The sequence below is a fragment of the Tamandua tetradactyla genome, chromosome 2 (assembly GCF_023851605.1).
Source record: "Tamandua tetradactyla isolate mTamTet1 chromosome 2, mTamTet1.pri, whole genome shotgun sequence".
Classification (NCBI taxonomy): domain Eukaryota; kingdom Metazoa; phylum Chordata; class Mammalia; order Pilosa; family Myrmecophagidae; genus Tamandua; species Tamandua tetradactyla.
Genome location: NC_135328.1, coordinates 82077892 through 82100951, shown reverse-complemented (window position 1 = coordinate 82100951; position 23060 = coordinate 82077892). Strand labels below are relative to the sequence as shown.

Below are 23060 nucleotides of genomic sequence, written 5' to 3'. Positions count from 1 at the left end.
AATCCTGAGACTTACTCTTGTGAAGCTTATATAGCTAGTGGAGAATCTTAGACTAACTATAGGTATGCCTAAGGGTTACTTCTGGAGGATCTCTGTTGTTGCTCAGATGTGGCCTTAGTCTCTCTAAGCCCAACTCTGCAAATGAAATCATTGCCTTCCCCACTATATGGGACATGACATCCAGAGGTGAAAGTCTCCCTGGCAATGTGGGAGATGACTCCCAGGGATGAATCTGGCCCTGGCACTGTGGGATCGATAATCCCATCCTGACCAAAATGGGGTAAAGAAGTATAACTAATAAGGTATCAGTGGCAGAGAGAGTTCAAGTAGAGTCAAGAGGCCACTCTGGATGTTGCTCTTACACAGGTTTCAGTTAGACCTTGCTATATATCATGACCTGCCAAACCCCAACTAAGACCATTCCAGCCAATACTAAAGAACTCCTAGGGCAATATATAAGATTCTACAAGGGTTCTACGCCCTAGTGTAACTTTCCAGAAACCTACAACCTCCAGAAGGGTCCCTGGTCCAGGTAAGTCCTGAAACCTAGAGGGCCCAGCCTCTCCAGAACATCAGATAGTTCCATTTCCCTATCCCATATTAGTGACAGACCCTTCCAATATCAAAAATTTAGAATGGCCATAGCCCAAACACCCCTAACAAGAGGGAGGGGAAAGATCAAATGTGATGGTGGAGTCATAAAGTGAAGATAGGATTTAACAAAATCTATCAAATGAATATGAATGCTGAATCATTAAATTGATATCTCTTTTATATATATATATTTTTTTTTATTATTATTATTATTTTTTACATGGGCAGGCACCAGGAATCAAACCCGGGTCCTCGGGCATGGCAGGCAAGTGTTCTTACCTGTTGAGCCACCGTGGCCCGTCTGATATCTCTTTTAGCCTCTAATATCTTAGGGCAGTTAGAAGTAAAAACATAAAATTGTGGAATTGTAACTCATGGCAAACTCTGAAATATGTTCTACAGCTAATTGAGGTGCTGTGCTTTGAAATTTATTGCTTTTTTGTATATATGTTATTTTTCACAAAAAAAGGAAGGAAAAAAGTGTTTAAGACTTTTAGCCTCCTATATTCAAGAGGAACTAGAAGGACAAATCTGAGAGGATTGTATGGTAGCCCATGCAAACTCAAATCTGTCCTGTAACTTCTTGTTGAAGATGCTTTGAAAACTGTTGCTTTCTTATTTCTTTGCTTTGTGTATTTGTTATACTATACAATAAAAAAGTTTTAAAAAAACATGTAATGATAAAAAAAGGGGGGAGGGGTTTGTTTGCTGAATGAATGAATGAATGAAAAGATTGGCTTCAACCCCAAACTGGTACAATCTCTTCATGAGGTATCTTCTCACTCAGATGGAGTGATTCCAAAATATCCAAACAATTTCAAGTTTACTAAAGTACACATCAACTTCTTTTGTCTAGCCCACATGACCAACAAAAATAACAATCTCTTCAAATACATATGAATTCTATATGTTGAAGTTACAAATTATTCTGAACTTCTCCACCATCAGTGAAACTCCAACGATAAATTTTGAATGAATGCCTCTATAATATACCATGTTAATTGCTTATTATAGCTGACTGAGTGTATTGTAAATCTAACTAGTTAATGTTGGCTATTTATCCTTCTCCACCCTATGACCTATTCCTTTTCAGCCTATAGTTTTATTCTCATTATCTGGCCCTGGTTTTCACTTGCCACGTCCTCCTAGGTAGGGGTAAACAATACCCTGTTTCCACCTGCAAACTCTGAATATAGCCTATAGGTTGATTGTGTTGTAACTGGATATAACTGGCAATCAGGTATAATGAATGCTGCTGACTACTGCCTAAATAGGAACAAGGTCCAGGACATCTATCTAAGCTTGGAAGAGACTGATTGTTGTCAAATTCCAAAGGAGGTAGGCAACAAACCTAGGTAAAGTTGGACAGGTAGCAGACTTGGGGGGAAGTATGGAGAATAGCAGGCAAAGGACACCAGTCTCTAGAAACACTGGGATGTCTGTGAGGATTCAGTGATTAAGGAAATTAAGAACCACATCCCCATACTTAGTCAATAAGGTCTTTCCTGACCTTATTTCTAGTGAATCTATGCTAATTACTAGAGGATGCTTGTCTAGACATCTCTCTGTGGATATTATATCATCTTCTGGGTCTTTAAACTCACAGATGGGGAAAAGATGTGTATTATTTCTTCTGTTCTGTTATACTTGAGACAATGTAAAGGGATATTGCCCTATTCAAAATTATCTCCATGGAAGACTATATGCTTCTGCTCACCTGTTGATATAATAACTCTTTATCGCATCTGATTACATTTGGTTTATATTTTGGAGTTCTGAATAAAAGTTTCATATGGAAAAAGGTTTCTACTACTAGTGGTAGTAGAATGGTAAAAACGATGTTAAAAACTTTAAAAATAACTTTAACAGACCAATCATAAAAATAAAGAAGGCAATCCAGCAAATTATTCCTGAGAAATTGTATAGAAAATTCAAAGTTTTCCTGGGAAATACCAGACTACTCTGGTATTCATTTCTGCTTTTTTTGTGTCATATATCATATGGAAAATATAGAAAAGGAATAAAGAGGCTAACAAAATGTGGCAATGCTATGACATATATTTCCAGAGCAAATTAAAGTTCTTTACAGCAAAAGTGATCTCTAATTGCCTCGAAGGCTAAAAAAACAGAGGCATAGTGTTTTTAGAGCAATAAAATAGCCAAATGGCAGCTAATTCAAACCGTACGCTTTATAGATGAGGAAACTGAGCCATGAACTAATTAGTGGTGCAGCAGAGCTCAGAGTTGAGGTTTCTAGACTCCAAGTGCATTCCATTGTTCATGACACCATGATTGTCAAGTAGCCTATCAAAAGGTGGGTGCTATGAGCCCCAGTGTGCGTATGGAAAGATCCAGGAAGATCTAGGGGGTGCTGTAAAGAGGAAAATAAGAGCACTGGGGTCTGAGAGAATTGTGTTCAAGTTACTATACTCCCTTGGCCTAAATTAATTCATCTCTAAAAAGAGGTTTAATCCTTCACTTAAAGAGCTATTTTGAGGATTGAAAATGCAATAATTCTTATGAGATGTCTAGCCCTATGTCTAAAGCACATTATGCACAAAATCAGTGCTAGTGTCCACCCCTTTTTCAGTCGTACAAATTGGATTCAAGGTCAAATAATATCAACTAGAAAAAAAACAAGCATCAGTAGTTGAAAGAAAATGAAATAAGTGGGTGTTTTCATCAGTACACTTTGTGGGGAGTAAGGCAGGTTGAACCTGTCCTTCTCCGTGTCAATTGGCAAGTGAGCCCACAAACTCTTCCTCTTTCCAAAGGTCTGACACTGTTACCATCCTTCCTGAGATCTGACGTTCAGCTCTTCCACAATAAATCTAATTTTTACCTAAGTGATGAAAGGTCAGTTTCTGTTGCTTGCATCCATATGAACCTTCTCCATTTCAGACCTAATTAATTCTGTTTCTCCAGAGAACCCTAACTAATGCATCCTGCGTAGTGTAAAGTTATCTTCCAATAAAATAAATCCTCTGAAATTTAGAACTTTAGAAGCCTCCCTTTTGAAGAGTTTAAGATACAAGATTAAAAAGTCCTGACTTTTCCAAGGCTGTGGGCCCATGAATGTCATTAGATAGGTTTGGTTATTATTATTTTTTTCATTCTTCCCAAACTCAGTGGACTTGTCTTTACCAGAAGAACAATAATCCCCTCCTAGACATGCCATGCCATCTGAAAAGCATAAAATTTCTTCACATGAAAGAAAATATAATTGAGAAAAAGCAGTATTTTTCATAGAGCTGAGTGATATGAGTTGAACCTTGAATGATTTGGATGAACAGATTAAAATAGTCCTCATGTTCTAGATAGATAGACTGTTATTAACAAGGCACAGAAAGAGAAGCTTCTGAAGAAGGTCAACCTGATTGGATCTGGAGGTGAATGTCAGCGGTCAGATAAGTGGGCCCCAAAACATAAGATTTACGTCTGGGAAGTCTTAAGACTAAGGCAGAAGAGGGGCCAGAAGTGACCTGAGGTAAGGGCAACTAAAAAAGGGATCCTCTTCTGGGCTTTGGCAGAGAAAGGGGACAGGAAGAGGACTGGCGAGAGAGGGAAACTGCTGGTAGATGTGTACTAGACATATTAAATGCCTAGTTGCTGGTAGCCCCTCCTCTCTATGAAACTCTGTAGGGGATCCTTTACCCCACAACAACCTATCACTAAGGCCACAGCTCATTAGACCAAGGGTGGGAATAGGACACGGCCATCTGAATGCTGACCAATAGCCCAGTATGGTACAAAGGACTTTTCCCAAAAGTAGAGGAGCTGGGCCAATCGTATCCTCTCCTTTTCTGTCTCTGGTTTTTGTGCTTTCTCTCAGGAGATGTAGAGAGAAGTTTCTTTTAGCTCTGTGAGTTTATCTGTAAGGTTATGAGATACATAGTGGTCCAGAGACAGGGTTGCCAAATAAAACACAAGGTAGTTAAATTTGAATTTCATAAAAGCAACAAATAAATTTTTCTTATAAGCATCTCCCAGTTAGTGCATTGGACATACTTATGCTAAAAAGTTCTTCATTGTTTATCTGATTTTCAAATTTAACTGGCTGTGCTGGTTTGAAACTGTTATGTACCCCAGAAAAGCCATGTTCTTTTATTCCAAATCCAATCTGTGGGGCAGACCTATTGTTCGGGTGCAACTTTGTGATTAGGCTGTTTCTGAGGAAATGTGACCCACCCAATGGTGGGTGGGACCTTTTGATTAGATGGAGATGTGACCCCCACCCAATCGAGATGGGTCTCAGTTAATTTACTGGAGTCCTTCAAAGAGCTCATGGAGAGAGAAAGAGTTCAGAGTCAACACAGTGAGCAAAGAATTCAGATGCTTGGAGAGCAGAAAGATGAAACCAAGACACAGATGTTTGGAGATGAAGAAAAGAAGCCTCCCTGCAGAAGCCAGAAGAACCCACAGGAGCTGAGAGAGCCATTTTGAAACAAGCCAGGAGGCCAGCGGATGTCACCATGTGCCTTTCCATGTGATAGAAGAACCCAGATGCTGTCCTTCCTCCTAGAAGTTATCCTCTTGTTGGTGCCTTAATTTGGACATTTTTATAGCCTTAGAATTGTAACTTGTGTACCTTAATAAATCCCCTTTATAAAAGCCAATCCAGGCTGGGCCACAGTGACCCAGCAGGCAGAGTTCTCACCTGCCTTGCTGGACACCCAGGTTCGATTCCCAGTGCCTGCCCATGCCAAAAAAAAAAAAAAAGAAGAAAAAGAAAAGACCAATCCATTTCTGGCACATTGCATTTGGCAGCTTTAGCAAACTGAAACACTGGGTGTCCTGTATTTTTATTTGCTAAATCTGGCCATCCTCTCAGGAACCATTAGGCAGCATATGAATATGAAGTATGCAGGGCAAAATTCAGATCTCTCCTTTTCTGCCCTTTTCTGCTTGACTCTGATGCTTGGAGACTCTGCCCTGATACTGCAAGTGTGTCTCCTGTCCTCTCAAGGCTGGAGTTCCACAAGGTGACAGGGTAGCTCTCACTGTTCCTCCCTGGGAATCTTTGCTGCTCACTCTTCCCTGACCAGGCACACTCTGTTCTGGGAGAGAGGCACAGACATTTACCACAAAGGGGTGTAACCGTTAGACTTTATTCTTTATCCTACCACAGCAGGGAAAGTTTTCTGGGCTAGGTATTCAAAAGAAAGGAGGCCTGCTTAAATACTCCCTTCTCCCATCTTCTTCAAGCCCCCTGCAGTTAAGGTAGCCCCTCTTTAGAGCTGCAGTTGTGGAATTCCACAATGCCAATTGTGGAATTAATTAACAAATTCTGACTACTAAAAATAGGCCCCCAGCTCAGGTGAACTTTGTCAAGGCAGAGGTCGCTCATTTTTGCCCTGGTGCCAAGGAGGCAGGGCAGACAGAAAAAGGAAAAAAAAAAAAAAGAAGGAAACAGAGGTTTTTGTGTGGCTGTGTTTTACAAAGGCTTGACTGCCTTTGGATATAGCACCAGGGCTTCTCAGGCTGCAGCTGCCCCAGGCATAGGCAGAAACAAGCCGTTTGAGGGCTTGTCTGGAGACTGTGCCTTCCCGAGGGAAGGGGTGAAGCCCAACTCAGGTGGAATCCCTCCCTCAAGGAATTCAGACACCAGGGCTTGGTCATTTGAAGCCATTAAAATCAGCCTACAACCTCTCCTCTGTCTCCACCACACCCCCAGCAGGGAGAGTCTGCCAAAGTTAGAGGTACTGCATCATCTTATGCTGGTGGGACCTGCAGGCAGACAAGCGCCACACACAGGGCAGGATAAGAAAAACAGAGCCCAGAGCCTTCACAGGAAAGTCTTTCAACCTGCTGGGTCTCACCCTCAGGGAAAACTGATGCAGGTGACTCTTTCCTCATGATAGGAGGCCAGTTTGGTCTGGGAAAATCCGGTTGGGGTCTATAATACCTAAGTAGACCCTCCTAAGTGTGTTGGAGGGGAAGGCACCATACAAGCAGGGCAAGAAACAAGAAAACAAGAACCAAAAAATTCTCTGCTAAACAAAACTTAAGCTAGAGGTCCAGATACAGCTAAACTGAATGTCAAAGAACAGATAGACAACAAACTCATCCAACAAGAAAACTCTAGATAAAAGAAGTGAAAGCAATCTCCAGAATAAACTAATTAAGGTAATTAAATGCCTAGATGCCAGCAAAAAATAACAAATCACACCAGGAAAATTGAAGATATGGCCCAGTCAAAGGAACAAACCAACCATTCAAATGAGATACAGGAGCTGAAACAATTAATTCAGAATATACGAACAGACATGGAAAACCTCATCAAAGACCAAATCAATGAATTGAGGGAGGATATAAAGAAGGCAAGGAAAGAACAAAAAGAAGAAATCAAAAGTCTGAAAAAAATCACAGAAGTCATGGGAATGAAAGGCATGGTAGAAGAGATGAAAAAAACAATGGAAACCTACAATGGTAGATTTCGAGAGACAGAACATAGGATTGGTGAACTGGAGGATGGAATATCTGAAATCCAGCAAGAAAAAGAAAATATATGGAAAAAAGGGTGCTGAAAATAGATGGTAATTAATATTTTAAAATTTCAGCTTATGTGTGAGAAAGAGGCAAAAGATGTTTATTTGGTACAAAATTTATATTTTATTTTGACTAGTTCATCTCCTCATATAACTTATGTAGATAGTTGGTTGAACAACATAAGTGCATGGAATCTTGGGTAGGACATGAGATTTTTTTTTTAACTTTTTTTATTAATTAAAAAATTAATAAACAAAACATTGAGATATCATTCCATTCTACATATACAATCAGTAATTCTTAATATCATCACATAGTTGCATATTCATCATTTCTTAGTACATTTGCATTGATTTAGAAAAAGAAATAAAAAGACAACAGAAAAAGAAATAAAATAATAGAGAAAAAAAAGACTATACATACCATACCCCTTACCCCTCGCTTTCATTTACCACTAGCATTTCAAACTGAATTTATTTTAACATTTGTTCCCCCTATTATTTATTTTTATTCCATATGTTCTACTCTTCTGTTGATATAGTAGCTAAAAGGAGCATCAGACATAAGGTTTTCACATTCACAGAGTCTCATTGTGAAAGCTATATCCTTGTTCAATCATCATCAAGAAACATGGCTACTGGAACACAGCACTACATTTTCAGGCAATTCCCTCCAGCCTCTCCACTACATCTTGAACAACGAGGTGATATCTACTTAATGCATAAGAATAACCTCCAGGATAACCTCTTGACTCTGTTTGGAATCTCTCAGCCATTGACACTTTGTCTCAGTTTACTCTTCCCCGTTTTGGTCGAGAAGTTTCTCTCAATCCCTTAATGTTAATTCTCAGCTCATTCTAGGGTTTTTTCTCAGTCCTTTGATGCTGAGTCTCAGCTCATTCCAGGATCTTTGTCCCACATTGCCAGGAAGGTCCACACCCCTGGGAGTCATGTCCCACGCAGAAAGGGGGAGGGTGGTGAGACTGCTCGTCATGTTGGCTGGAGAGAGAGGCCACATCTGAGCAACAAAAGAGGCTCTCTTGGGGGTGACTGTTAGGCCTAAATTTTAAGTAGACTTGACCTATCCTTTGTGGGGTTAAGTTTCATGTGAACAAACCCCAAGACTGGGGGCTCAGCCTATAGCTTTTGTTGTCCACACTGCCTGTGAGAATATCAAGAATTCAACTTGGGGAAGTTGAATTTCTCCCTACTCTCACCATTCCCCAGACATGAGATTTTGTTGGTTTGTCCAGAGTGATTCCCCGATGAATCCCAGAGTGATTTGATCAGTGAGTAGAAAAGTATTTGTGAGGTCCCCTTCGGGGAGTCGTGGGAACGGGGGAAAATTCAACCTCTCCAAGTTGAATTCTTGATATTCTCATGAGCAGTGTAGACAGCCAAAGCTATAGGCTGAGCCCCTAGTCTTGGGGTTTCTTCATATGAAGCTTAACCCTACAAAGGATGGGTCAAGCCTGCTTAAAATTGGGCCTATGAGAGACCCTCTCATCTATGGACATTTGATCTTTGATAAGGCAGTCAAGCCAACTCACCTGGGACAGAGCAGTCTCTTCAATAAATGGTGCCTAGAGAACTGGATATCCATATGCAAAAGAATGAAAGAAGACCCATCTCTCACACCCTATACAAAAGTTAACTCAAAATGGATCAAAGATCTAAACATTAGGTCTAAGACCATAAAACAGTTAGAGGAAAATGTTGGGAGATATCTTATGGATCTTACAACTGGAGGTGGTTTTATGGACCTTAAACCTAAAGCAAGAGCACTGAAGAAGGAAATAAATAAATGGGAACTCCTCAAAATTAAACACTTTTGTGCATCAAAGAACTTCATCAAGAAAGTAGAAAGACAGCCTTCACAATGGGAGACAATATTTGGAAATGATATATCAGATAAAGGTCTAGTATCCAGAATTTATAAAGAGATTGTTCATCTCAACAACAAAAAGACAGCCAACCCAATTACAAAATGGGAAAAAGACTTGAACAGACACCTCTCAGAAGAGGAAATACGGATGGCCAAGAGGCACATGAAGAGATGCTCAATGTCCCTGGCCATTAGAGAAATGCAAGTCAAAACCACAATGAGATATCATCTCACACCCACCAGAATGGCCATTATCAACAAAACAGAAAATGACAAGTGCTGGAGAGGATGCGGAGAAAGAGGCACACTTATCCACTGTTGGTGGGAATGTCAAAGGGTGCAACCACTGTGGAAGGCAGTTTGGCGGTTCCTCAAAAAGCTGAATATAGAATTGCCATACGACCCAGCAATACCATTGCTAGGTATCTACTCAAAGGACTTAAGGGCAAAGACACAAACGGACATTTGCACACCAATGTTTATAGCAGCATTATTTACAATTGCAAAGAGATGGAAACAGCCAAAATCTCCATCAACAGAAGAGTGGCTAAACAAACTGTGGTATATACATACGATGGAATATTATGCAGCTTTAAGACAAGATAAACTTATGAACCATGTAATAACATGGATGGACCTAGAGAATATTATGCTGAGTGAATCCAGCCAAAAACTAAAGGACAAATACTGTATGGTCCCACTGATGTGAACGGACATTCGAGAATAAACTTGAAATATGTCATTGGTAACAGAGTTCAGCAGGAGTTAGAAACAGGGTAAGACAATGGGTAATTGAAGCTGAAGGGATAAAGACTGTGCAACAGGACTAGATACAAAAACTCAAAAATGGACAGCACAATAATACCTAATTGTAAAGTAATCATGTTAAAACACTGAATGAAGCTGCATCTGAGCTATAGGTTTTTGTTTTGTTTTGTTTTGTTTTGTTTTGATTTTACTATTATTACTTTTATTTTTTTCTCTATATTAACATTCTATATCTTTTTCGGTTATGTTGCTAGTTCTTCTAAACCAATGCAAATGTACTAAGAAATGATGATCATGCATCTATGTGATGATGTTAAGAATTAATGATTGCATGTGTAGAATGGTATGATCTCTAAATGTTGGGTTAATTTCTTTTTTTCCGTTAATTAAAAAAAAAAAAAAAGAGAAGGGATAATTGGAGATGAAGGGATACAGACTGTACAACGGGACTGGATATAAAAACTCAGAAATGGACAGCACAATACTACCCAATTGTAATGCAATTATGTTAAAACACTGAATGAAGCTGCATGTGAGGTATAGGTTTTTTGTTTTTTTTTTTTTGTTTTTTTTCTTTCTATTATTGTTTTAATTCTTATTCTGTTGTCTTTTTATTTCTTTTTCTAAATCGATGCAAATGTACTAAGAAATGATGAATATGCAACTATGTGATGTTATTAAGAATTACTGATTGTACATGTAGATTGGAATGATTTCTAATTGTTTTGTTAATTCTTTTTTTAATTAATAAAAAAAAAAGATTTAAATTTCAAAAAAAAAAAAATAGATATATATTTCTTCTAGCCTCCTATATTCTGGAGCAGCTAGAAGGAAAAATCTGAGATGATGGTGTGGTAGCCCATGACAAAGTTTGGGATCTATCTTGTGACTACTTGTTGAAGAGTGCTTTGAAAACCATTGTTTTTCTTTTTTTGCTTTGTCTATATGTTATACTATAAAATAAAAAAGAAACACACACAAAAAAAAAATTGGGCCTATGAGTCACCCCCAAGAGAGCCTCTTTTGCTGCTCAGATATGGCCTCTCTCTCCAGCCAATACAACAAGCAAACTCACCACCCTCCCCCTGTCTATGTGGGACATGACTCCCAGTGGTGTGGACCTTCCTGGTGGTGTGGGACAGAGACCCCAGAATGAGCTGGGACTCAGCATCAAGAGATTAAGAAAAACTCTAGAATGAGCTGAGACACAGCATCAAGGGATTGAGAGGGCTTCTCGACCAAGAGGGGGAGGAGTGAAATGAGACAAAGTGTCAATGGCTGAGAGATTCCAGACAGAGTTGGGAGATTATCCTGGAGGTTATTCTTATGCATTAAGTAGATATCAACTTGTTATCCAAGATGTAGTAGAGAGGCTGGAGGGAACTGCCTAGAGGTGTAGAGCTGTGTTCCAGTAGCCATGTTTCTTGGTGATGGTTGTATGATGATGTGGCTTTCGCATTGTGGCTGTGTGGTTGTAGAAGCCCTGTGTCTGATGCTCCTTTTATCTACCCTGTCAACAGACAAGTAGAACATATGGAATAGGAATAGGCAATGTGGGAACAAATGTTAAAATAAATTTAGTTTGAAATGCTGGTGATCGGTGAGGGGGAGGGGTGGGGGTGTGGTGTGCATAATTTTTTTTCTGTTTTCTTTTTATTTTTCTGTTGTCTTTTTATTTCTTTTTCTGAATTGGTGTGGATGTTCTGGGGGATGATCATGATGGTGAATGTGCAGCTATGTGATGGTATTGTGAATTACTGATTGTATATGTAGAACGGAATATGAACATATATTAGCAATGTTTGTATTTCTTTCTTGTAATTTTATTTTAATTAAAAAAAATGAACCTAAGGGAACAATATATCAGATAAAGGTCTAGTATCCAAATATATATATAGAGATTGTTCAACTCAACAACAAGAAGACAGACAACCCAATTACAAAATGGGCAAAAGACTTGAACAGACAGTTCTTAGAAGAGGAAATACAAATGGCCAAAAGGCATATGAAGAGATGCTCAACTTCCCTGGCTATTAGAGAAATACAAATCAAAACCACAATGGTATATCATCTCACACCCACCAGAATGGCCATTATCAATAAAACAAAATGACAAGTGCTGGAGAGGATGTGGAGAAAGAGGCACACTTATCCACTGTTGGTGGGAATGTCAAATGGTACAACCACTGTGGAAGGCAGTTTGGCACTTCCTCAAAAAGCTAAATATAGAATTGCCATATGATTCAGCAATACCATTGCTAGGTATCTACTCAGAGGACATGAGGGAAGGGACATGTCATGGTTAGGGACAAGTGTCAACTTGGCCAAGTTATGGTACCTGTTCATCTGATTGGGCAAGCGCTGGCCTGTCTATTGCAATGAGGACATTTCATAGGATCAAGTCATGATCACGTCACCTACATCCACAGCTGATTCCATTTGTAATCAGCCAAAGGAGAGTGTCTTCTGCAATTAGTGATGCTAAATCCAATCATGGGAAGCCTTTTAAGGAGGACTCAGAGGAGACAGGTTCTATTCCTGCTTTGGCTGGTGAGCCTCTCCTGTGGAGTTCATCCAGGCCATCCATTGGAGTCATCAGCTTCGCAGCCTGCCCTGTGGATTTTGGACTCTGCATTCCTACGGTCACGTGAGACACTTTCATAAATTTTATATTTGCAAGTGTTCCCTGTTGATTCTGTTTCTCTAGAGAACCCTAACTAATACAGGACACAAATGGACATTTGCATGCCAATGTTTATAGCAGCATTATTTACAATTACCAAGAGATGGAAACAGCCAAAATGTCATCAACAGACAAGTGGCTAAGCAAACTGGTATATACATACGATGGAATATTATGCAGCCATAAGACAGAATAAAGTTATGAAGTATGTAATGACATGGATGGACATTAAGGACATTATGCTGAGTGAGATTAGCCAGAAACAAAAGGACAAATACTGTATGGTCTCACTGATATGAACTGACATTGGTGAATAAACCTGGAGAATTTCGTTGGTAACAAAGGTCATCAGGAGATAGAAATAGGGTCAGATATTGAGTAATTGGAGCTGAAGGGATACAGACTGTGCACCAGGACTGAATGTAAAAACTCAGAAATGGATAGCACAATACTACCTAACTGTAATACAATTATGTTAAAACACTGAATGAAGCTGAATGTGAGAATGATAGAGGGAGGAGGACTGGGGACACAAATGAAATCAGAAAGAGAGATAGACGATAAAGACTGAGATGATATAATCTAGGAATGCCTAGAGTGTATAATGATAGTGAATAAATGTACAAATTTTAAAAATGTTTTTGCATGAGGAAGAACATAGGAATGTCATTATTGCACGGTGTTGAAAATAGATGATAATTAATATTTTAAAATTTTAACCTATGTGTGAGACTAAAGCAAAAATGTTTATTTGGTACAAAATTTATATTTTGACTAGTGCAGTTCCTAATATAACTTATGTAGACAGCTTAATTGAACACCATAAATACATGGAACCTTGAGTAGGGCATGAGATTTTGTTGGTTTGTCCAGAGTGATGCCCCAGTAAATCCCAGAGTGATCTGAACAGTGAATAAAAAAGTATTTGCAAAATCCCCTTTGGGTAATGGTGAGAAAGAGGGAAAACTCAACTTCCCCAAGTGAAGAATTCTTGATATTCTCACAAGCAGTGGGAACAACCAAAGCAATAGGCTGAGCCCCCACTCTTGAGGTTTGTTCATATGAAACTTAACCCCACAAAGGATAGGTCAAGCCTACTTAAAATTAGGCCTAAGAGTCACCCCAAGAGAACCTCTTTTGTTGCTCAGATGTGGCCTCTCTCTCCAGCCAACACAACAAGCAAACTCACTGCCCTCCCCCTGTCTACGTGGGACATGACTCCCAGGGGTGTGGACCTCCCTGGCAATGTGGGACAGAAATCCTAGAATGAGCCAAGACTCAGCATCAAGGGATTGAGAAAACCTTCTAGACCAAAAGGGGAAAGAGTGAAATGAGACAAAATAAAGTGTCAATGGCAGAGAGATTCCAGAAGAGAAGTTATCCTGGAGGTTATTTTTACACATTAAATAGATATCACCTTGTTAGTCAAGATGTAATGGAGAGGCTGGAGGGAACTGCCTGAAGACATAGAGCTGTGTTCTAGTAGCCATGTTTCTTAAAGATGATTGTTTGCTGATACAGCTTTCACAATGTGACTGTGTGATTGTGAAAACCTTGTGTCTTATGCTCCTTTTATCTACCTTATCAACAGACAAGTAAAACAAATGGAATAAAAATAAATAATAAGGGGAACAAATGTTAAAGTAAATTTAGATGGAAATGCTAGTGATCAATGAAAGGGGGGGTAAGAGGTATGGTATGTATAAATTTTTTCTGTTGTCTTTTTATTTCTTTTTCTGAATTGATGCAAATGTTCTAAGAAATGATCATGATGATGAATATGCAACTATGTGATGATATTATGAATTACTGATTATATATGTAGAACAGAATGATCATAATAAAAAAAAATAGGAGAAAAAAAAAGAACCCCAATGACTTCTGGGTTGTGGGGGAAAATAAAAAAAGAACCTAAAACGCAAGGCACACCTTTCTAAATCAGCAGTTTCTTTCTCAGCTGCAATAGTCTAATTGCACACAAGGAAAGAATATTATTCCTGCAAATGACATTAATCTGGCCTTTTGCAAAATAATAACTGTTCTGAGAAAGTACTGGATTTTTCCCTGGACTTGGCTTACATGCCCATATAAATGGCTCTCTTTACCATCCTAGGAGGCTCTAGCTCCAATTAGATTGTTCTTTATTACAAATCTCTCCCCCCAACCCAATCAGAAGGGGAAATTTCCCCCCACAATTGACCAGTCTACTATTTTCCAGTATTTGGCAGAAAGAACTAACTGATAGAGGGGGGAGAGATGGAGGAGACATGCACAAAGAAGTCAAAAAGCTACAAAAGAAAAAGCTGCATTAATTCCTAGTATTGGATCCCCCAAACCCTTTAGTTCATGTTTTGTAATTCCACTACACCTCTCTGTATCCTTATAGAAGTAGGAACAACAACTCTCTGGTCTAGAAAAGAGACCCTCAATTTTTTTCTATAAAAGGACATATAGTAAATATTTTAGGCTATGTAGGCCATGCAATCTCTGTTAAAATTTCTCTGCTTGGTCATTGTAATGGACCAACAGCCATAGATAATATGTAAGCAAATGAATGTGACGATATTCCAATAGAACTTTACTTACAAAAACCAATTACAGAATTACCACAAAGGTGTCTTAAAACAACAGAAATTTAATCTGTGGCAGTTCTAGAGACTAGAAGTCTGAAATCAAGGTGTTATTTCTCTGAAGGCTCCTTCCTTACCTTTTCGTAGCTTCTGGTGGTTGCCAGCAATCCTTGCTGTTCCTTGGTTTTCCTTGGCTTGTAGCTCGCATCACTTCAATTTCTGTCTTCGAAGTCACATGCCTTCTTTCTTGTGTCTCTGTGTCGAAATTCCATATAAAGACAGCAGTCATTGGATGAAACACCCCTCCTAATCCAGTGTGACCTTAGCTTAACTGGCTTACATCTACGAAGACCATACTTCCAAATAAAATCACATTCACAAGGATTGGGAGTTAGGACATATCTTCTTGGGGGACACAATCCAACCCACTATAAGCTGTAAGACAAAGCACAGGAGGCAGCACTGAGAAGCTGATCTACTCTGAAAGCCTTAAAGACCCTTGACCTCACCATAGAATCATGATTAGAATGTTCATTGTTCAGCAACTGTTGTAAGTGCTGACATCATATTCTATCCGGTTCATTGGCCATGTTTTACTGCTAATGGTCAGTCCTATATTTATCATTTTATTCTTTTATATAAGGCTCCCATAAATGTTGTTATAGAGTAATTTTCTCTTCTGTTGAACTTTCTTCATGTGATAAATTCCTGTGAATGAGATTATTAAATGATAGTGAGATTATACAACTGATAATTGTATAAAAAGAAAATTTGGAATAAAGCATGTAAAGAAAAAGAGAATTAAGTTTGCCTGGAAATTAACAATAATTGTATGTTGTCAAGACCAGGAAGGAAAATGCCAAAATGAAAGTTGTATTAGAAATAATGAGATTATGAGTGATTTTCTTTTTCAAAAACTTATAAAATGTCAAACTTTGCTGGAATTTTGTTTTTTTTTTAGAAAAACCAATGTGCTTCAATTTTATTACAAGTTTTTAAATCTGGGAAAATTCAGTTTTAAAAAACTAATAAGCTAATTTCAGTCCAGGGTTAATTTTTTTTTACAACCAAACTAGGAACTGCTACATAGGAACATCAATGCAACAAACAAGCAACATTTGCCGACCCAAATCACAAACTTCAGAGTTAATAGTCAGGGCAAGGGACAGTCACACAGACCCTCTAGAGCAACTGATGCCTCAGTTAAGTTTGAAAGACAATCCCGACTCCTGCCAGGGCAGAGGAGCAATGTGCAAACAATTCTGCTTCAAGAAATTTGCATAGAAATAGAAAATGCTAGAGCCTTTACCGCAAATGAAATTGCAAAGCTTCAACATATTCAATTCAATCCAAGGAGTACCGAATGTCAAACTGGAGCCAATGTTGGACTGGCACATTAAATTTCCGGCTATGCAACTAGCGGATCACAAGAAGCTCAGGTGTGGAAATTAGCTGTAGCGAGCTCTTTAGAAACATGAATTTTATGCACCATGATTATAGAACAATGAAGACATTTTTGCAGAATTGTTTCCAAGTTTTTAAATGGGCAACACAAGGCATCAGGGTCTCTTTTCAAGGCCACCCTTAGGCATTTTTCTGCCAGCAATGATATCATTACAGCCTCATTAATAACCACTTTTGTTGTCTCTGGAATATGAGGCAACAAAATCCTAAGGGAACAAGACATGTTTTTTTTCCCCCAATGCCTTGCAGGAACACTTTCAGTTTGGTTCTTTACATTAATTTGCAGCATCATTTTTGACATTAAAACCAGTCATGGCTTAAATGGTGTGGAAGCAACTATTTCCTGGAATCTCAAAATTTCTTTCGACGGTCCTAAGCATGAATTGTTTCCCAATAACTTCTCTTCCATGCCCCACCCTCAATGAAAAGATTCCTAAACTCTCAGCACCAAAGAATCCACATTACTTTGAGACAATCAGCCCTCCACATCTGCAAGGGCAGGATCTCATCTCCCGTTGTTACAAAGCCAGGACTCACAGAAAGTGATTATTTACCAATTCATTTTTGAACACAAATTTAATTTAAAACCTAGGACTTTGATAATCATTCTCTAAACCCTTTTCTGAATAGGAGAATAGGTAGCCATTCTAAAAGACCGAATCTTATTGCTATAGGAAGAAAAAGGTTTAACATACTTAATAGTATATTAAGAGTAATTTGTAATTTAGAAAAAGACCAATGCCCAGAAACCTGCATTTTTAAAACTGACGCTGCCATTTTCTCACTACAAGAACTTCAGACAGAAACCATTAGTTTTGCTTTCAATTAGGAATCTGCCTGGAACTTGCCCTTTGAGAAAAGCACTAGATAAATTGTATGGTCATACTTTTAAAATAAAATAGTGACTGCCTGAAGCCGACACTCCACACCACCTTCTACCTGGTTCAATGGAGCATCATCGGTTCCCTTCGAGCAGCCTTTCTATCTGGTAAGACTACTAGAACAGAAATTTTCAAGGAAAAAAAATTCTTATTACAATTAAGTGTGGCAACCCAAGTGAAGCCCTTTTACTATGATTTCCAGTTTTCTGCTCAATCCACAGCACAGAGTAACAAGGATCACCACCATTTTGGTTCCCAAGTTTTATTCAAGGATTTATATAAAACATTCCAGGAAAAGCAGTTTCAATCCTCATCTTCCTCCTCCTCTTCATCCTGGTTGATCTGGAAGTAGCGTAATTCATAGCTTTCCTTGCTGTTAGCAACTACGCGCAACCAATCACGTAGATTATTCTTCTTCAAATAATTTTTGGTGAGATATTTCAAATACCTTTTGGAAAAAGGCACCTCTGAGGTTACAGTAATCTTGCTCTTGCTCCTTTCAATGGTTACGACCCCTCCACCGAGATTACCAGCTTTTCCATTAACTTTGATTCTTTCTTGAAGAAACTGCTCAAAATTGGCAGCATCCATGATTCCATCTTCTACGGGGTGGGTGCAGTCGAGGGTGAACTTCAGAGCCGGCTTCTTTTTTTTGCCCCCCTTCACTACAAGCTTTTTCACGGGCGCCATGGTGGCAGCGGAGGCAGAAAGACTGGAATTTTTAATAAGACCATGAAAGTTTTCTAATTATAGGAGTGCATGTGTTTCTCATTGAAAAATTATTTATTATTAACCTTTAAGCATATGTGGAAAAAGAATGGCTTTTCTTTAGAGCAAAAAGACATAATCAAACTATACCTTTATTGTTTGCATTGTTTGCTAGAGGTTTCAAAATTTGAAAAGTATCTAAAGAGTAACAACAATAAAAAGAATTCCAGAGTACTCTGTTTTATTGTACCACTCTTTCTCAAAAATATGCACTTTGGGGAGGCTTGTAATAAAGGCTAATCTAATTTAAAAAAAAAACTATAGCATCATTCTCAAATAAAAGGAACTAGGGCTACTGGAGAAATGGCTGATTCTAGGAGTGGGCAGGAAAGTACAAGACAATCAAGGGGCATTTTGTAATGACAAAAAGCAAGGCAGTATTCAAAACACAAAAGGATGGATGGATGTGTTAAAGGGATTCAGGAACCAATCTGAAAAAAGCTCCCAATGCACAAAGCTCGAACAATTTGAGCAACAAAATAAACAAAGTAATATTGGATTATAAAATATGTATTATATATATATATATTATATATATATAAAGGGTATAAAATAAATATCTATGGGTCCATACTGATATAAATATAAGATTGAATAGGTAAATAAATGAAGAGATAAAATCTCCCTTATAAAATTCCAAATATTTTATCTGTCTACTTCCCTCTCCAGGAGCTAGAGTTCAATCCACTGCCTCTAGCCCTTCTTTGAGTATAGTGACTTGTTTCCAAAAGGCATGGAAAGAGAGATAAAGTAACATAATGGAGAAACCTGACAAACACAACCTTGACCAGGTGACAAATTAACATTATCAGTGATGGGTCATGTTGATATCCTCCCAAGAACCCATAACCCGATGAAAAAAATCATCAGGAGAATCCCAATTGAGGGATAGTCTAGAAAATACCTAACAGTATTCCTAAAATCTACCAAAGTCATCAAAAGCAAAGAAAGTCTGAGAAATTGTCATAGCCCAGAGAAGCGTAAGGGACATGAGAACTAAATATAACGTGGCATCCTGGATGGGATCCTGGGACAAAAATAAAATGGACTGCTATGTTGAGAAGAAACTAGAGGGAGGCAAGAGTGGAAGACAAGAGAGTGGCAAATAGGCTATTGCCGTAATCCAGATAGGAGGTGACATGTGACATGGAATGCAGTGGTAGCTCTTAAGGTCATAAGAAATGGTTGAATTCTGGATATATATTTATCATGGAGCTAGTATAATTTACAGATGAACTAAATGTATAGCATTCCCCATTTATTTTAATGCCTATATTGCAATAGCTTGAGTCCCCCAGAGGTATCTTTTTTTTTTTAACTTTTTTTTTGTAAAATATAACATATATATTAAAAAAGCAATAAATTTCCAAGTACATTTTAACATGTAGTTATAGAACAGATTTTCGAGTTTGGTAATGGGTTACCGTTACCCAATTGTTCATTTTCTCTTCTAGCTGCTCCAAGATACTGGAGACCACCAGAAATATCAACAGAATGATTCAGCAGTCATATTCATTTGTTAAATCCTATCTTCTCGGCTATACCCCACCTTCTCTTTTTTTCCCTTTTTTTTGTGAAAAATAGCATATATACAAAAAAGCAATAAATTTCAAAGAACATTGCAACAATTAGTTGTAGAACTGATTTCAGAATTTGGTATGGATTGCAATTCCACAATTTTAGGTTTTTACTTCTACCTGCTCTAAGGTACTGGAGGCTAAAAGAAATATTAGTATAATGATTCAGCAATCATACTCGTTTGTTAAACCCTACCTTCCCCAGAGGGATCTTAAGTCTTCGTACCTCTTCTGGAGAGCATCCCCTGAACATTTATAACTCACTTTTTTTTGTTAGGAAAAATTGTTCAAACCTAGGAAATAAGGCATGTTATACTTAGGCATCACCCAATAGGTCCACCTAAGAATTATTTGATTCCCTAGAGCTGCAATGTTTAATACAGCAGCTACTAGTCACATGTGACTATTAAAATTAAACAATTTAATTTAAAATTCAGCACTTCAGTCACACTATTTTGAGTGCTCAGTAGCCATGTGTATCTAATGACTAGTGTATGGAACAGAGCAAATATAGGCAATTTCCATCTTTGCAGAAAGTTCTATTGGGCAATGCTAATCTAGAGGATGGTTTATTTAGCTTTCTTTTCACTATTGATTAGGGTTCAAGCTCTGTAAAGTTACATGTTAACTTGCAGAAGATTGATAAGATCAAAATGATTTTTGTCCATTAAATGCAAATAATTCCTGTCTAGTATGGTTTATTGCCCTGTAAGACATTAACCATTTTTGTATCTTGGAAAATTATTTCAGCATTACTTCTCTGACTATATAGATCTCTATTCCTCAAATATTCTTGAAACCAACTGGTTTCCTCATTGATAAATTAAATAAAGCCTTGATATATGCTCACTATACGTGTTATAAGAATTATGTTTTTGATTTTTGAAAATCATAATTGGCAGGTTGTCTCATTTTTTTTTTTGCCTTAATTTAGCTGATTTCACATAATGAAGTACTTTTCCTGGGGGATTCATTCTTGAAGATTTAACTGTATCAGAATGATTTCTGCAGTTTTCAGAATAATATATTACAGATCTGAATCAATAAACAAGGCTCGTACTTACGGCACCTTCTAAACATTCTCCAATCCCATTAATTGGAAAGCTTTTAAATTCCTCATTATATTAAACTTTACATTCACAAAATTGAAGGGGTTTTTCCTCAGAGATAGGAACAGGCTCCTATATGAGAGAATATCTGAATATCTGGTTCCCAAACTTTAAGACTTCAATTATTCTATACCATTCCTCCTCTTCAGTGAATTATGTGCCACTAGACGTATTAGGATAATTTAAACCAAGAATGCTTGGTTAGAAGAATATAAGATGATTTATCACATGTGGCCAGCCTGTCATGGAGTCAGAGAGTCCTGCTCTGAGCTTCCCTCCAAAGGATGATAGATTCTCCAAAGTCTCTCCTCCATGCCCATTTCAAGGACCATAGGGGCCAGAAAGTTTTTCAACTTCTTTTTTCTGATTCTCTATTTCCGAAAGGTAGACTTTATCTCTCTCTTTGCTAATCCAAGACTAAAAACATCTTAGGTGGTTCAAGGGTAGAATGCTTGCCTTAGATGTGGGAGACCCAGGTTCGATTACCAGACCATACCCCTCTTCCCCCTCCAAAAAAAAAACATATCCTTCAGGTTTCTGCTGGGGATGATGGTATTGTAATGGATGGTGGTGATGTAGCACAACATTGCAAATGTGACTAATCCTGATGAATTGTATGCTTGGGAGTGGTTGTGATGAAAAGGTATATCATGCTATATATATGTTTCCTCAATTAAAAAAAAAGAGAGAGACTATAGAGACAATGACAACTAAATGCAATATATGATTCTGGACAGATCTAAGAATAAAAGAGGAAAGGCCCAAAATCACATTCTTGGGATATATGAAAAAATTGGAATATAGACTGTAAGCTTTCACCAGTGCTAAATTTCTTGAATTTGTTAACTGCAATTAAAGTGGTTACATAAGTGAATATTCTTGTTCTTAGGAGAAATACACAGAAGTATTAAGAGTTCAAGGAGCATGATGTATACAACTTACTCTCAAATGTTTAGAAAATAGATGGATGAATATTTAGACAAAAAATTATAGAATAATATGGCAAATGTATAAAATCTTAGAAGTTAGTGTATCTGGGTCTCTGGGTGGGAAGTATGTTGGAGTTCTCTATATGGATTTTGTGCTATTTTTGCAACTGTCCTACATGTTTGAAATTTTCGTAAAACAAAAAGCTCATTTAAAAAATCTTAAAATACATTTGGCATTGTCCTTGGAAAAAAGCTAATTACCTAAATTTGGCACATCAGTGGAATTGTGGGAACTGTGGGATGAGCATGAAACAGTAGCGGTTTCCTGAAGTAGATAGTTAGGGGGCAATTTAGAGTATAAAAAGGAAGTGATTATGCAAATATATGTCTAGTAACAATTATTCAGCCTTGAAAAAGAGCATTGCTGATAATGGAAAAGAGTGCTACATTCACGTTTTCTACTTGAATTCTTAAAATCCTTTATAGTTAATGGCAGGCCTCAGAATGGTTATAAATCTTCTTCCTCAGCTGACTGGTTATTATTATTCCATAAACTTCTGCCATAATTAAAAGCTCGCCAGCTGTCTTTCCCATTCAAGCTATTCTCCTTTCATCCACTATAGCATTCCTTTCTCTTGCAGTAAGAAACCTCTTGTGGTCACCTGGCTTCAAGGAGGCAATTCTCACTTGAGCACTCAACCTGTTGAAGTAGAATATCCAGGAAAAGTACTAAGCAAAAAGTTATCTCTTCTTTGTATCTGCAAGGAGATAATCCAATCTATTGTGGTGAAGAACTGGCTACTTGTTTCCCTAAAGCTTCTCAATGACTAAAGGGTGGGTTTGGATTAGGCATTTACCCATTACGCTCTTCTCACTAGACATGCCAAAAAATTTTGGCTGTAGCAACAGCTGTTTCATAGCTGGCCATACAAGACCTTTCTTTAAACCTATTGGAAATGTCTGCCTGTGGTAGATTGGATTATATGCCCCGGGAAAGGCATGTTTTTAATCTTAATCCCTGTCACTGTAGGTATGAACCCTCTGTAAATAGTACTTTTGAATACATTAAAATGAGTCAGGGTATAGACTCATTTGTGAATAGATACTTTGAAGGTCCTATTTAGGTATGGCCAAATGAATCAAGGTGGACTTAGTTTGGATTACTGAAGGCTATATAAAGAGAACCTGGAATTCACAGAAACCAGAACAGTGAGGCACATTGCTATGTGAAGGGAGGCAGAGATAAATGCCAAGGAACCCCAAGGATTGCCAGCAGCTAGCACAGAACACCACAGATTCTGGGAGAAACCAAGCCTTGCTGATATCTTGATTTTGGGCTTCATC

At 38.0% G+C, this 23060-nt stretch overlaps 1 protein-coding gene and 1 pseudogene across 3 annotated transcripts in view; both read right to left on the bottom strand.

Annotated features, from left to right (window-relative positions):
• Positions 1-15482, bottom strand: part of TTC39B (tetratricopeptide repeat domain 39B) — a 310342-nt gene extending 294860 nt beyond the window's left edge. Inside the window, exons 1-2 of one of the 3 annotated variants that reach the window (XM_077148146.1) lie at positions 15329-15482; positions 15126-15243 (exon numbers count right to left, since the gene is read on the bottom strand). In XM_077148146.1, coding sequence (XP_077004261.1) covers positions 15126-15196 — 71 coding nt within the window. In that variant the 5' untranslated portion in view covers positions 15197-15243; positions 15329-15482. Of the gene's footprint in view, positions 1-15125 lie in introns of all 3 variants that reach the window. The other 2 variants (XM_077148141.1, XM_077148148.1) reach the window with 2 other exon arrangements.
• Positions 15483-17579: 2097 nt separating this feature from the next.
• On the bottom strand, positions 17580-18038 carry LOC143660961 (large ribosomal subunit protein eL22 pseudogene; annotated as a pseudogene).
• Between the last annotated feature and the right edge of the window lie 5022 nt (positions 18039-23060).